The 16255-nt window shown below is 40.9% G+C and overlaps 1 protein-coding gene across 3 annotated transcripts in view; it reads right to left on the reverse strand.

Moving 5' to 3' along the window:
• Positions 1–7049: 7049 nt before the first annotated feature.
• The window catches only part of LOC122863639 (MAM domain-containing glycosylphosphatidylinositol anchor protein 2-like), a 178410-nt gene continuing 169204 nt past the window's right edge, over positions 7050–16255 (reverse strand). For all 3 annotated transcript variants that reach the window (XM_044170307.1, XM_044170309.1, XM_044170308.1), the window contains exon 18: positions 7050–14832. In XM_044170307.1, the coding sequence (XP_044026242.1) occupies positions 14744–14832 (89 nt within the window). In that variant the 3' untranslated portion in view covers positions 7050–14743. The remainder of the gene's footprint in view (positions 14833–16255) is intronic.

Genomic DNA, 16255 nt, shown 5'->3' on the forward strand with positions numbered 1-16255 from the left:
TTGGAAATGATAAAAATTTCCTCTTAGCTGCATTTAGAGCTCTTCGAGCTTTTTCTTTTAGTGCATTCACTGCCACGTTGAAACTCCCCGATGCTGTTATGGTTATACCAAAGTAGGTATAACTCATATTGTGTTCAATTATATGATTATTTATGGTAAACTGGTATTTGTTCTCCTGACATCTGGGGCATTTTTGAAAAATCACGACATTAGTTTTCTTCATATTTCTGCCAGGGCCCAGTTCTGACAGTACTTTTCTTACTATGTCCAGCAGCTGTTGCTGTAGTCCTTGTTCAGTAGGAGACAGTAGAACAAGGTCATCAGCGTAAAACAGAGACTTCTCTATCTAGGAGGGAGAGGCCAGGAGCAGCACATTGATCCAACTGTACAGCAAGTTCATTGATATACACATAAATAAAGTTGGACTTGAATTACAGCCCTGATGAACACCTCTTCTCTGGATGAAGGATTCAGATTGTTTGTCTCCAATTTTAACAGCACATCTGTTTTCTAAATACATTGATTTAACCAGATACATACATTTTGCGACCTATACCATAATGAAGAAGTCTGTAATAGAGCCCTTCATGCTAAATAGAGTCGAAAGCTTTCTTGAAGTCAATAAAACAAGTGAATATCTTACCATTTTTTGTTTTGTGTACATGTTTGTTAATTAAAGTGTGAAGGGCACATACATGGTCAGTGGTGAGGTGTTTTGGGAGGAAGCCAATTTGATTTTTACTCAAGATGGTGTGTTTTTCAAGGAAATCTAGTTTTCTTTAAAATACTACAGAATAGTTTACCTAGACAACTGCTGACACAAATGGCACGCTAGTTACCAGGGTCTAATTTGTACCCACTCTTATGAATGGGGGAAATGAGCCCTTTGCACAAGATGTCTGGAAAACATCCAGACTTTAACACGATATTGAACAACTTCAACACTGCAACCTGCATCTCTGTGGTGCTGCATTTGAGCATTTCGTTTTTAATGCTGTCTGGACCACAAGCTTTCCTTGGCTGGAGAGACTTAGTCTGTGTGGACAATTGTTCCCAAGTAATAGGGAAATCAAGGGGGTTTTGGTTGTCTTTAATTGTTTCTTCTAATGTTTGGAGTTTGTCTTTTATAATACATTGATCTGAATTAATTAGATTTATTGGTATATCTTTGTACAGACTTTCAAAATGTGCTCTCCAGATGTCACCATTTTGGATGGGTAGTGCTTGTGGTTGCTTTGTGTTGAAGTTGATTTTGATTAATGGCGTTTTCAATATGTTCAAGTTTCATGTGGGGGTAATTTAGTTTTTTGTTCCTAATTGTACATTTATATTTGTTTCATCGTACCTAATGTGTAAGGCTGGGTTGTTTGGTTGGTGATGTTTTTCATTTGCTAATTTTCTCAGTCCTTTTCTGATGGTGTTGGTCTTCTTGATTAAACCATTTGTCAGCGTTTTGCTTTTTAACAGGCTTCCATTTTTGTTTTCTAAGGTTAGCTTTAACAGCTGCCTTATGAAATATCATATTGATATCATCAATGGCCTTTTTTACACCATCTCTGGTAGGGACATATTGATTTTGGTTATATACTGATATGTCATTCATCAGATCAGGTGAGTTCAAGGCCATGATGAATTTGCCTCCACTGTCTTTGGCCCATCTGTAAGTAGAATTTAATTTATTCAGCTTACTGGGTTCCCTTTTTGTGTCACTCATTTGACCTGAGAGTTTAAGAACACATTTATTTGGTTGTGGTCTGAAAGGGGGGATTGCTGTCTGACAGTGAATACACTGATAGTGGAGGGGTCCGTCAGTGATTGCATAGTCTACTACATTAGACCAGAGAGCTGAGGAGTATGTGAATCTCCCTAAAGAGTCCCCTCTGAACCTACCGTTAACTATGTACAGGCCTAAGGCCCGACAGAGATGCACTACCACCCTGCCACTTCGCTTTATTTCAGAGTCAAGGTTGTTCCGATGGGTGATGGTTGGTGTGGTAAAAAGGGAAGACTGACCAAACACATGGTTGTTGTCCTGTGGGTCGATGACAGCAGCTGATGAAACTCCACTCAAAGAAGGCTGCAGGCCCTGATGGCATTTGCCCCGGGGTGCTAAAAGCCTGTGCCCCCCAGCTATGTGGAGTCCTTCACCATGTCTTCAACCTGAGTCTTCAAAGGGTCACTGTTCTGTGGAAGACATCTTGCCTCGTACCTGTGCCGAATACGCCGCGTCCCGGTGGCTCTAAGGACTACAGACCGGTGGTACTGACCTCCCACATAATGAAGACCCTGGAGAGACTGGTGCTGGAACAGTTGTGGCCCATGGTCAGACCCCTCCTGGACCCCCTTCAGTTCGCCTACCATCCCCGGCTGGGAGTTGAGGATGCCATTATCTTCCTGCTGATCTGCATCTACACCCACCTGGACAAGCCAGCAAGCACGATGAGGACCATGTTTTTTGACTTTTCCAGTGCTTTCAACACCATCCGGCCAGCTCTGCTGGGTGAGAAGCTGGCAGCGATGCAGGTGGATGTCCCCTTAGTGTCCTGGATTGTTGACTACCTGACTGGCAGATCACAGCATGTGCATCTGCAGCTCTGTGTGTCGGACAGCGTGGTCAGCAACACTGGGGCCCCTCAGGGGACTGTCCTCTCTCCCTTCCTCTTCACTATCTACACCACAGACTTCAGCTACCACATAGAATCCTGTCACCTTCAGAAGTTTTCTGATGACTGTGCTGTGGTGGTGATGAGACTGGTGGTGGGTAACTTTGTCTCATGGTGTGAGCAGAACCATCTGCAGCTCAATACACCAAAGTCAAAGGAGCTGGTTGTAGATCTACGAAGGGCCAAGGCACCAGTGACCCCGGTTTCCATCCAGAAAGATCTCCTTTATACCGCACCAAGATCCGCCCCAATGCTCTGCCCTTGTGTATGTTTTTTAATTTCACAGAGGGCACCATGACTTCATATATCTTGGAGGACAGTGAGTGAGCAGATCATTTTGACACCATGATTCTGTATTATTTTCACTAATATAACTATTGTACTGACTATTACTATTGCTATCATTCTGTTTCTCAAGTGAGAAGGTGTTCTGAGTATGTGTCTTAGCTGGACAGAAGCTGGGTGCACAAGGTGTGCAGCATCTCCCTGATGTCTCCCAGCTTAGAGGTAGCAGGGGGAGGGACTGTGGCAGTAGGCTGGGCTACAACTGCAGCATAGCTCTGCTGCTGTGGGTGGGGAGGGGGACCAGAGGGAGCTTCTGCAGTATAGCTCTGCTGCAGTGGGTGAGGAGGGGGACAAGGAGCAGGTGTTGCTGCATATCTCTGCTGCTGTGGGTAGGGATTGGGACTGGGGCAACTACTGTTGCGTAGCTCTGCTGCTGTGGGTGGGGAGGGGGCAAGGGGCAGGTACTGCTGCAAATGTCTGCTGCTGTGGGTGGTTAGGGGGACAAGGGGCAGGTGCTGCTGCATATCTCTGTTGCTGATGCTGTAAAGAGGGTTAGTGGGCATGGACTAAGGAGGGGGAAGGTAACCTCTGCGAGGTTGTGGGCGAGTGGTGAGTGAGAGGTCCAAGCTGAACTGTTGTATCTCCTCACAGCGGGGGATGATCCTGGGATGGTGATGGGGAGGAGGAGGTCTGGAATGGTCTCTAAAGCTCCTAGTAGAGGAGGGTGTGGGGGCATTGCATCCAAGAGTCATGTCTTTTGAGGGTCTTTGCAAATATCTTCACCTGCTCTCTGTGTAGATGGAGTTTGTCATAGAGGGGTCCCAGGTGCCAATGGTTGGGTGGAGGGCCAGGTGGACATTGGGTAAGGTGGCACATCCTCTTGTGCTCCATATTAATGTCATGGATGACATGAGGAGGGGTGTCTGTCCTAGGCATTGTGGAGATCACAATATGGGTGTCAGGGAACTTCCTACTGGTCTGCTCCACCATCATCCTCAGTGTCTCAGCAGTGTTTTTATAGAGACTGTGTTGGTAATTTTTTCCTGTGTTAATCACCAGGCATTGAGGGTCTCCTTTTTCAAAAACTGCATTGCCTGACCTGTGGTACTGCAGCGTTTAGATAGCACTTTCTTACCAGGAAAAAGTTTGTTTGTGTCCAGGAATTTCCCATTAGAGTCAGCCAGCAAGACCACTTGTGGGGCTTGCTCTTCAGGCTGAGTCGAGGGAAGCTGGGATGGGCAGACCTGGCTCTTGGCAGCTGGCTGTGTGGATGTATCAGCAGGTGCCAGGGTGTTGTTGGGCTGAGTGCAGAGCAGAGCGGGTGGGACAGAAACAAGGCAGGGGTTTGGGACACTGGCAGGGAGAGCCTGTGTCTCTGTACATTGATCCTCTTGGTGTACACCTCAGCTTTCAACAGGGGAAATGCCTCTTGAAAGGACTCCAGGTGTGCTTCATTCCCTTGGACCATGACCTTTCCTTTGGTGTAGTTTGTGATGGTAAGCAGAGGGTCATCCTTGTCAAGGTGTTCAGCTTTACAGATCTTTAATCTGCCTCCTGAGCCGATGCCCTCGCTGAATACATATGCATGATTGCTAGACACCAAGAGGATCAATGTCCCCTCTGACAGTGAAGATGATGAGAGCCCATTAGGGAACCCCACCACCTTGTCCATCTGTGCTCCTCCCACACCTGACTTCTCCGAATTCAATATGAGAATATGAGGTTTTTCTTCTTCCTTCCATCTTTTTGTTGGGCATAGTCAGTGAAGGGGACCTCTGGGTTTTCACGGAGTGTCTTCTCCTTGTGTTTCTCCCTAGCTGTTCCACTCTTACATTTAGCAGGGTACTGAATCGTCTTGCTCTCTGCTCTAAGAGCTGTGCTGTGCTGCTTGCTGACCAATTTCCATGGCGACAACTTGTTTATTCCAAGGGGAGCTAGGCTAACAATTTACTTTGCAAGCTTTTCTAGCCTACAAACACTGGCAAAAAACTAAACTATACACAGTTTACCAGCTATATTAATGTTACCAACAAGGATCCTTTATTTTTTCTTCTTGTCTTTATGAAGTACCTTTTCTTTTAGCTTCTTCAGTGCAGTTTCTCCTTTGGAATGTTGGTAACAGTAGCAGGTAGTAGTTGACAACTAGCTAGCTTGACAGTTGTTTTGCTCTTCTTTAGAGTCCTTTCTGAAGATTATTTGAAGGTTATTTTGCAAAATGTCTCACTTTTCTAGGTCCGAGTTTGAGATGTATTCAGGAGCTCATCTTTTGATGCAGCTACTCTTATGGAATTCTTTCTCTCTTGTAACTATGTCTAGGCAATCCACAGCTGGGTGTAGTGACTTCCTGACAGTGGTGGAAGAAGTACTCAGATCTTTTACTTAAGTAAAAGTACCAATACAACCATGTAAAAATACTCCATTACAAGTATTATCAGCTAAATCAAAAGTTAAAGTACTTGTTCCACAGAAAATTGGCCCCACTGAGTGATATATTAGTATATATTAGAGAAGAGACCATTTTACCTGTCTGTGCTTCAAACAGTGAAACCATTTGAGAAATGTACAGCTGATTTAGATATTTCTTTGGTGGAGACATCTGAAACATGACATGTCACAAGCCCAAAAAGTTGGAAACCACTGGTTTAATCTTTAACAATACACTGTATTTTTTATACAATGTAGTGGAGTAAAAACAGTTGTTTTTACATTACTATTTGTGTATGGGTTAAACATATGAGATAAAACATGTTAATAAGTGGCCTTAAGAGGTGCTGGTTTGAACTTTGGAAAGAACAAGGCAAGCTGCTCTATATGGTTCTAGCTGAAGAAATAGTTTGGCATTTTGAGAAAAATACATTCATTTACTTTCATGTCCAGAGTTAGATCAGAAGATTGATACCACACTTATTTATAAGCTATAGAGACAGAATGCGATTAGCTTAGCTTTGCATGAAGACTGGAGCCTGGTTCTGTTCTCACTCTCGCCATGAAAGCAAATAACCGTATTTCTCAAAATGTTGACCTACTCCATTAAATGAAGCTACAGTATGTTATCAAAAAGCTGCCCTGTGGAGTTTTCTTGCAAACAAAGTTTCTGTTTACATTCAGTGTTACTCCCAAAATGTGTGTATCTGTGAGGTCTAACAAACATGTTGAATGCATTTCCTTCCTCATAAAACATTTTGCAGATTTTTCTTTAAAGTTTGAAACCTGCATTATTTACACCCATGCTTAATAGCTTGCAGTCTTCTTCACTCCCTGTGTTGGTGTATTAGTGTTTCTTGACACATTCTCGCCACCTGTTGATCAGTGGAATAGTGTGAAACCATTAGCTGGAATGTGTATTGCATCCTTGTGGCATGCACGAGAACAAACTAAACAAGGATCCACACCTAAAACCATTTCTTCGTAGCATTAATAGTGCTCAAAAATTCCACAGAGAACCTTTAAATTTCATACGTTATTGTCTGTTATTGTATTATACAATTTTCCTGATCTGGTCTTTATTAAAAAAAAAGGAAAAAAAAGTTTGTTGGTTTTCTTGTATGTTTAGCATATCAAAGAGGTGGACTGCTCAGGAAAAAAGAAGAAAAGTCATTTCAGGCTGTGTACAGTAGCTTCTGCTCAGGTTGCCACTCTGTAAGCTTTCCTCAGTCGGGAGGCCCCTGCTGGCTAACCTTTGGATGACTTTCAAGTCCCTCCGCACACAATTGTTATTCGTCTGTCTTTCCCTCAGATGTCCTTTCCTCACCACAATCACTCACATGCTCTCAACTCTGAGAGGAAAGCAAGCATGCTAGCTCCTCAGAAGAACCACAAACTCGAGAGTACTGTCAAAAGAACAATTTGCACAACACAAAAGCTTTTGTTTCCCACCCTTTGAGTGGGAGACAGGTGGTCACTGAGGGAATGACTTCGCTTTCCCTTTGAAAAACTACGGGGACAAAGGTGTCAAGTACAGGCAAGCCACAGAAACAAGAAGATTTGTCTTTAAGCACTAAGCATATAATATGGGACATTGTATTATATTAAATCCTATTCTGTTCTACTTTATTATGTTCTCTCATACTATACAATGGAAAATGTATTTGACACAGCACATAAAATATTCCTTTTCTTTATTTTTTCATTAGTTGCAGGTATGGCACAAAAAATGGGTGCTAAATCCAAAGAAATACAGTATAAAAGAAGCCTGATCATATATAAATATAGAGCACAAAACAGAGAAGAGTGACAGGTCATCATTACAGGGTGTCGGCACAGAACAAGATAAATAACATCACTGAAACACAGCTTTCTCAACAACCATGATATTACACCGTCAAATCTCATTATTTCCTGGGGTCTTTTCAAGAGTGTTTGGGGTGGCGGCAAACGTCTTCATCTTGTCATCCTGCACACAGTCAGCTGCACTGATGGTAAATGACTGGACAAGTAAAAACGGAGTCCTTGTGAGCATTCATGTTGCTCCTGCCTGGCCTGTGATTCCTGATCAGAGCAGGTGAAATAGAAGGAGAGGACAGAGAGAAGAAGAAAGCCATCGAGAAGTAGAGTAACAAGATTCATTACAACACCAGAGACAGTAAGATACCAAGAGGTGGCAGTTTTCCCACTGGTGAAGTTGTCACACTGAGCAGCCATGCCATCAAATAGCGACATACTGCTTCTTTCCTGACAGAGTAAAATGAGATCTCTGAAATGCGTCTACCTCTTCCAGTTATTTAGTGAGACTGCAGTCAGCCTCCTGTCGAGAAGTCACTCAATACCGCCTAGCAACTGGGTGAAAGTGAAAGAAACTCACCACATTAAGATGGCAATTTTACTCTTGAAAAACATTCAACACAGTGGTAATGTTTCAGGTTTAATATGACAGGCATTTTGTTCCTGTTTAGGTCTTTCATATGAACACTTTTCTGACTGCCAAATTCACTGTGACTGCCAATTCTTTTGGTGCTGGTTGTGCCTAACCACAATGCTTTTCCCACCTCTTGGCACCAATTCTCTTCGCTGAATCAATATCAAGAAAGCAGGGTGTCTATAGTGATAATTAGGGCTACCAGCTGCAATTATATCATGCTAGTGGAACTGAATGGTTATTCGGGGAGCTAAAATAGCGCAATGAATGGCACAATGTGACAAAGCACTTCTTAGGTTGAACAGAAAATAAGAACATTTCCACTCAGAAAGAAATGTTGGGATTGTTCCTTTGAGAGACCCTCAAAGCAGTAGGTATTACGCATTTAAATACATGGTGATAACAATAAATTACCTGGTAATTATAGCTGTAACTAAGTAGGTAAAATGTGAAAATTACAGCTGAATTTCTTTAAAAACCCGCCAAGAAACGACATTACAGTTGGAAACTGCCCGTGTTTAGCAGCATAACTGAGCAGGACTTCATCTTCTAAGCAAGATCTTTTCTACTTGTAGTTTATAATATTATAAAGGTATGCACTTTCTGGGAATTAAGGCAATACTTTTTTTTAAATTACATTTTCTCACAGAGCAACTGGTCATGGTTCTACTCACATGGATAGGTTTAATCAAATTTACCAAAGAACCTGGGAAATAGTTTCAACATACTATTGCATTTTGCATTTTGCTGCAATTATGTTCAATCTGCAGCCTGTACAAACTCTGACAGACCACATCCTTTAATGCTACAGTACCTCCATTTTAATGGTATTAATGTAAGCACTGGGTACATTCATGCCCAACTGCATAATTTATTTGTGTATTCATAAATACACACACAGAAAAAACAGATTTTTAAAAATAATCTAGGATGAAACAGCATTGAAAACAAGTCCTTGTTTGTTTCCTTGGTATTCCTGGGGCCGTATTACAGAAACTTCCTAACTTGTAGATCCTAGCTTAACTGTTTGGTAACCATGGCAGTTAGGGTTAGGACCTAATTTAGGAAAAAATCCATTGCAGATGAACAATTACTAAGTCAATTTTCCTATCCTAATTTTAGATAGGAAAAGTGTATTACATAAGCATCCTAACTTCTCCAATCTTAAATAAACTTTCCTAACTTTAGGATAACCGTTAAGCTGTCCTAACTTTCACTTTTCCACCAGGTAGTGTTAGCTAACGCTCTTTTATTGCTTTTACACAACCAACAAAATGTCAACAGGCAAAACTTATTCACTGAGAGGCTTATGGCAGACCCTAACGATGTGCCAGATACAGCAGAGACTGTGTCTGCTATCGTAGCCCACTCTCCTTGTTTTATGTCCCGAGTTAGCGTTGTTGTAAATTTCCCAAAAATAACATATTTCGATTTCTCTACAGATGTTACCAACACCTCTAACTCATCTGTCTTGAAGATAAGTGCCTGTCGTTGGTTTTTGCTCCATTTTGTTTTATGTTTCAGTGTGTTTCAATCAAAAACCAACGGTTACAAAAGGACCTCACCATATCCGACAATAGGTATTTCCTTTTCAATTCAATTAAGACCAACATGTACCATTTATGTTACACAAACGGTAGCAAGTCAAATGTGTCACTTTATCAGGAAGGAAGGGGAAACTGTATTCTAAAAAGGAAAACACTATCTCTGTCTCCGTACTGCAGACTGCTTCCGTCCTCCCACCCACCAAATGGCAATTGTCTTTTCTATGCAATAAAGATCGACTTGGATGTTTGTTTTCAGCAGTGTTATAAAGGACAAAGGCAATTTCTAGTGTATACTGTCACCAGTACGATGTAATGCAATGCATTGCAATACAACTGACCCAAACACCTTATTTATAATGTTCAGTATTTGTCGAAACTACTAGCTTTAGTACTTTAGCTGTTTTTGTGTTGACTGAATTCTATGGTGTATTTTCAGTCTGTACTTTCTAGTGGTTTTATTTGATTGCATCATATTGAAAGGTGCCCTAAAAGTTTGTCCATCCCATTTATGGCATGGAGGGGCAAAAACATAATACAATCCAGTACAGCACCATCACAAACTACAGCTTCATAAATGACTACAGAGTTAAATCAACACCTTTCTGACACAACGTCAACAGAGAGTACTAGTGAGAAGTGCCAGGCTATAATGGCCACGCTGTGCACCTGCATGAATATGATTGGACGTTACTAGTCAGCTGACAGCCACACAGCTGGTGATTAAGCCATAAATTGAGAAGCATGAACGAAACAGCTGATGCCAATCAGCTGATGAAAGTGTGACTTCAGTGCTCTGCCTACACTAATGCTTTGCTCTATTTGAGAATGTAGTATTCATTACCGGACAGTTGCATCCGATTGCAGTACTTACAGTATACACATTCCAATTCTTGCAGACAAAATCTAAAATAAATAGAGACCTTTAAATTTTATGTTATAGTGAAAGTGTTTTCAAGTACTGATTAACAGAATCTACTGAGAAGAAAAGGTGCTGTCATTTTATTTTTGAAACCTTCTATGAAAATGTACGGCACTATTAATTGTAAACTCTTGCATGAGTGTTAACTTGAGTGGCTGCTGTGAGAAACATCTGATACTCTGTGTGCTGGTCAGAAAAACAACATGCACCAAATGTCTTGGGCCCAGACACAGTGATGTAAAAACAAACCACTTGGCACATTTGGACACATTCAGCTCCAGCACCCAGACTAATCAGAAGCTACAAATACCTCAAACCCATTTCCCCTTGTTAGTTTATGAACACTTCACACCTTCCACAACTGCAGAAGCCTCTAATCAGCAAAATAAAGTCAGTAAACACCGTAAGAAAGAAAACTGTCACACAACACTGTTTACATATTCCAAAACTGTTAATCCCCTCCAATTGTACTTTGAAGTAGCTTAGAGGACTTTTATCAATAAATAGAGCTGAGTGTGTAAGCGACTCACCATGCTCACATCCCTCGTATACACAAAGGGGAGAGGCTGACACGGGTAGAGAAATGGAAATAAAGGATATGGGGAGAGCTGAAAAACCATGGAAACAAAACAATGATTCCTTTTGCTGTCCAATTTCTGCTGCGGCTCTGTGAAAATTAGTCAATATTTCTTTCACACAGATGAAAATTTTGTAGATATGTATGAATGTACCCAGAATTTAATAATATACACCACAAAAGTAGGATAAAAATGAGGTCTGCCATAGTTTTTGAAAGGCTAATACTGATATAATTCCAACATACACAAAACAAATTTCACAGTATGGCAATTAAGAGGGAATATACAGGAGTTTTTCAAACTCAGGTGGTTATTTTAAATAAAATAGTTTGACATTTGGGGCTTATTTGCTTTTTATCTGTAAAGTAAATATAAGCCTACAACATGCCGCCAGTTAGCTTAGCATAAAGACAGGAAACAGGGGAAAACAGCTAGCCTGGCTTTGTCTGAAGCTAACAAAATCCCCCTACCAGCACCTCTAAAGCTCGCTAATGAACACGTTATATCTTGTTTGCTTAATCCGTACAAACACCAAAGAGTAAAAATGACAAATTGTGATTTTATGGGCGGGTTATGTGCCAGTCTATTTCTTGGCTGGGGGCAATGACTACCTGAAGTCTCTGCTAGGTGCCTGGCAAGCTCATGGTGACAACCCCCCGTACACCACAACTTGTCGTTTTTTTACTTCAGGTTTTGTACGAATTAAACAAACAAAACATAGATGTTAATTGGTGAGCTTTAGAGCTGCTGGTAGGTGGATTTTGTTACCTTCAGACAGAGCCAGGTTAGCAGTTTTCCTCTGTTTTCAGTCTTTATGCTAAGCTAAGCTAACCAGCTTTCAGCAAGAAAGCGAATAAGCTAATTGCCCAAACTATTACTGTTAAAACTTTTGACCTCAACACCACAGTGATACCAAAAATTGTATTTAAAATTTAAATCCAGCTGTAATTTTTAATCATTCATGTACTTCAAAGATTTTGTATTCTTGTCGTGACTTGGCCAGGTGCTCAGGGTGGCTGTAAAAGGAACAGTTACCAGAGTATCTTAAGGAACTCATATCCATACGACTGCACGGGGCACTTCGGCACCTTTCATTACCTACTATATCACAGGAGGATATAGCAACTAGGCTAATGGATATTTTATCTGAGCTTGTAGTTTTGGAAATTGTGTCAAGGTCTGTGTCAAAGTCAGATGAACTTCATGTTCTTGATGTGTTCAAAACAACCTATGAAAGTCTGAAAGTTCTCATCATGAAAAGCACACAAAAAACATATGTTTTAGTAAAACATTACATCTATTAAGACTGTAGGAAAAGAACTGCCCCAGAACTCCATTTACATTCATTGTGATCTGGGCCTAATGGAAATAAAAACACAGAAATGAAAGAAAAAAAACTGAAATAGATAGCAGATAATACCTGTGATCATGTCTGTGTAACAACATTGTACAGACCATAATGATATTATAAGGATGCCCTGAAATGCTCATCATTCTGCTCTGTTTTGCTTATCATATTTATCTTCTTTACATGTATCAGTTACTTATCATACCTATTGTACACAGCTTTATGCTCACACATGTACATGACCCACTCAGACCAACCCAGGCTTCCACTGAAGAGGCTACATATGCTAAACAACCGCAACAACAAACTGAACCTTTACCCAGAACTGCATTCATGAAGATTTGATTTATACTCATGACTGGGTTCCCCTTGTGTCCTTAAGTGTTCTGGTTGCACTATAAATATGAATGTAACGAGTAAAAAATGATCAATTTGCTGTTAAATGTGGACTAATTTCAGAGTGTTGAAAAGCCTGTGGGAGTAGGTCATGTATGTGCAGAGAAATATAAAATTAATTTTATATGTTGAGACCTTAAACTGTATGTTGTGCTTCCTGTACTCCAACATAAAACATTTATCATAAACCTTTGAATAGAGCTTCTTTAACATTTACAAGTTATACATTTACCAAATTGGTTTACTTCTTATGCTTCCATCAGCTTTGATACTTAAGCAATGCAAAGGGAGACAACAAGAAGAGAAAGGAAGTTAAGTCGTCTTCAACAGAAAAAATAAGAAACAAGACACAAGTCCTCAAAACATTTGTCATAACCAACAATGAACGGAATTTTTCATTTTCTCTTTTTTACAATACATTTTTTTAAAAACCCCGCTGGTTAAGGTTATGGTCTCAGGTAGATCTTCCACAGTCAATCTTCACAGTTTGTGTAAAAGCAGAGAAACATTCTCGCTAGAGTAATAAAATATCATGACTATTATTATGGTCATTATTATCTTTTATTCTCATATTGTTCCATATAAATGGTGGAGGACAGGGGCGAGGCGTATCACCCTAATGAAGAGCCTGCAGTCCCAAAGTTCCTACTCTCCTCCCTGTACAACACAATGTTTTATTCAGCAGTTGTTCTTTTCTTTTGTTAAAAAATGCTTGCCCGCAGGGAAGGAGAATTATGGGAAGAGAGAGAGGGGTATTCATTCGATGAAGTGTCTTTATCCTCCTGTATGATCTTAAACTGTCTCTCTGCGAAAAAAGATCCAGAGCCTCACTTTCACTTTGTTGCCGCTGTTTTTATCCAAATTGTTTCCAAACCTGGTCTGCCACTACTGCCTGGTCGGACGCCCTCACATTGAACTACGCATAGGCATAGGCATAGGCTTAGGCTTAGGCGCATGCACACGCGCACACACACACACACACACACACACAGGCAACTGTTCCATCAGGAGTTAAATCCAGGTGTAGCACAACCACATACTCCCCCTGAACACGCATGCCCTCCCATCAGCACTTGTGGGGCAAAAGAAACATGTAGAAAATAGCCCATCAGAGGAAACATGAACAGAGATGTGTCCGATGTTGATTAACACCCAGGCTCACGATTCGGTTTGTAATCTGAAGGCACTTTGTTTCATGGCAGAAAGTAAAGTGGCTTCTGTTCCACAGGTGGACCACTGACTGAATATTCGAGTCGGGCCTCACTAATCGGACCTTTCTCTACTCTCTGCCTGTTCCTCCTCTCCCTCCACTCTTCCTCCCTTCAACACACCTCCTCTTTGCTCTCTTTCCACTGCTCCCTCTCATTTCATCTCCAAAGCTTGAACTTCTTTCTGCCCTCCAGTCCAGCTGTCTACACCTCCGCTGATTCTTCTGCATTTATTGTTCTGCCACCATACCGTTGGTTGGCCACTTGGACTCGTGAGCACAGTGTTAAAAGATACATAGGCAGCTACAGGGGAATAAGCAGACGGAACAAAATGTTGCCAGAGTCCTTGTTTTTCTACAGTACAGCACCGAGCAGATAAAGAAATGCCAAGGTGTGAAGTGAGGCTGGGCTAGAGTGAAAAACAAGTGTTGGTGATTGGCATCTGGTGCAAGAAGATGAAAATAAAGATACACAGAGAATGTCTGATTCCATGTTTTTGTAAGCAGGGAAATGTTATTTCCTCTTCAAAAAGTCAGCAGAGTCTATATTCTGCCGCCTTCCAAAGATATTTTCATAACGTCATAAAATTGTTCTTGTGCTTTACAAACTGTCCTCCCTCGACGCTTGTGAACTCTTTTGCCAAAGTCCAGGCTTATTCATCGGCCACCTGTCTTTGTGCTCGTAAAGATGTCCCGAGTCCTGCACCGAGGAGTGTTTTCTGTAAAAGAGGTCTCTTTAAAAAATTAGCGCATCTTCTTTATTACTTTTTGTGTAACTTTTTTATCACAATTTTTTCTCTCTTTAATTAATTTCAGTCCTTCCATGGTCTGTCAGGGGTCCCCTGCTGCTTTCAAGATGCATGAATCTTTGGTGATTGGATGCCGAGGGTATAGTTCACAGACGGTGGGTCTGAATATTCGCCTCTGAGATGACGGAGAGAAGGGTCACCTCTGACCTTCCAGGAGGGTCATCACCAAGGTGACACATAGCAGCCATATATGGGAGGATGTGGACGGAGCCTTTGAGCTGAGATCTACATAGGAAGAAGTAAAAGAAATAGAAAATAATGGTTGCTATTGATTTTATATACTGCAAAGAACGAAACACAAACATCCCTACAGTCACAAAAAAAGAACACATGGACATGTAATGAGCCAAGTGAGCCAAACATTCCGGCATGTTAACCCACCACCATCTAACAGCACAATACATAAACATCATCCAAACATAGACATAAACACTAATAACGCTCCAGGAGATATCCCACAATGGAAATACAACAAATATACAAACACATAAACACAGCCCCCCAAACACAAGACACAATAATCAAATCCAAACAGTTCATGTTTAAATTGAACAAGATATGAGGGTTATTATGACCAATCGACTACCTATGCATAGACCTGTATTGAGCAACGAAGACAGAAACTGAAATTGATTACTCACAATAAGCTTAGTGTCTAATTAAACACATCATGGTGCTGTGATAATATGGCAAGTGAGGTGGAGATTAATACTATAAGTAACAAAGGAAAACAATGATGCAAAAGGTGATTTTCCCTCAATTAATTGTACATTCACATATTTGTAGAAAGGAAGCGCTCAAAAGCCGCTTTAATGTCTCTGGTCTTCCTATCCAGGTTGTATAGTCTTCTCCTTCCAGTGGTAGCTGGAGCTGGGATGGTGGACAGAACATGTACAATTGATTTTCAGTGCTCAATATAAGCATGGGTAGTCGATTGGGCATAATAACCCTCATATCTTGTTCAATTTAAACAAGAAGACAACATGGAAGGAACTTGTGACTTTAAACACAAAATTCCCACATATAGACACATATATAGACTCCTTTTCATAGAAATTTTCATGGTCCTAGGAGTAGGTCCACATCGCCATTTTGGCATCTCAAAAAGGCAACAAATTGCATCCTTGGCTTGTCATACTTGCCATATATTGGATTCTGTTTATGTAAGAGCCCCTGAAATTTGGTATAACATCAATCAAATACTGCATTTTTAGCCAGAAGTATGGAAACGTCCATATGTATATACTTTGGGGGACTGCCTGGGGCCCAAAACCACCCATTTGGAACTTTTTTTGGAAGGGCCAGTAATGAAACATATGACATCTGCTTGTGCCTTTCAATTATTTGGATCTGTTGTACACCGTTTTTGTCTGTGCCCCTACCGAATTTCATGGCTCTAGGCAGACACGTCATGCCCATTCAAGCTGGGGGGTGATATCAGGATTTTAGATATTTGTATTTTATTTTATATTATATTCTATTACTATTATTTTTTATGATAATGATCATTTTATATTATGAGTCAAATGTGTTCTTCTAATTATGCCATAGATCATACCTCAAAAAGTCACACACCCCCTTTCCCTATGATATTGGTTTCTTCCAAAAGTTGCAGGATGAAATCGGTTCGCAGCAGCAGGTAGGCACG

Source organism: Siniperca chuatsi, linkage group LG16 (genome assembly GCF_020085105.1).
Source record: "Siniperca chuatsi isolate FFG_IHB_CAS linkage group LG16, ASM2008510v1, whole genome shotgun sequence".
In the NCBI taxonomy this organism is placed as follows: Eukaryota; Metazoa; Chordata; class Actinopteri; order Centrarchiformes; family Sinipercidae; genus Siniperca; species Siniperca chuatsi.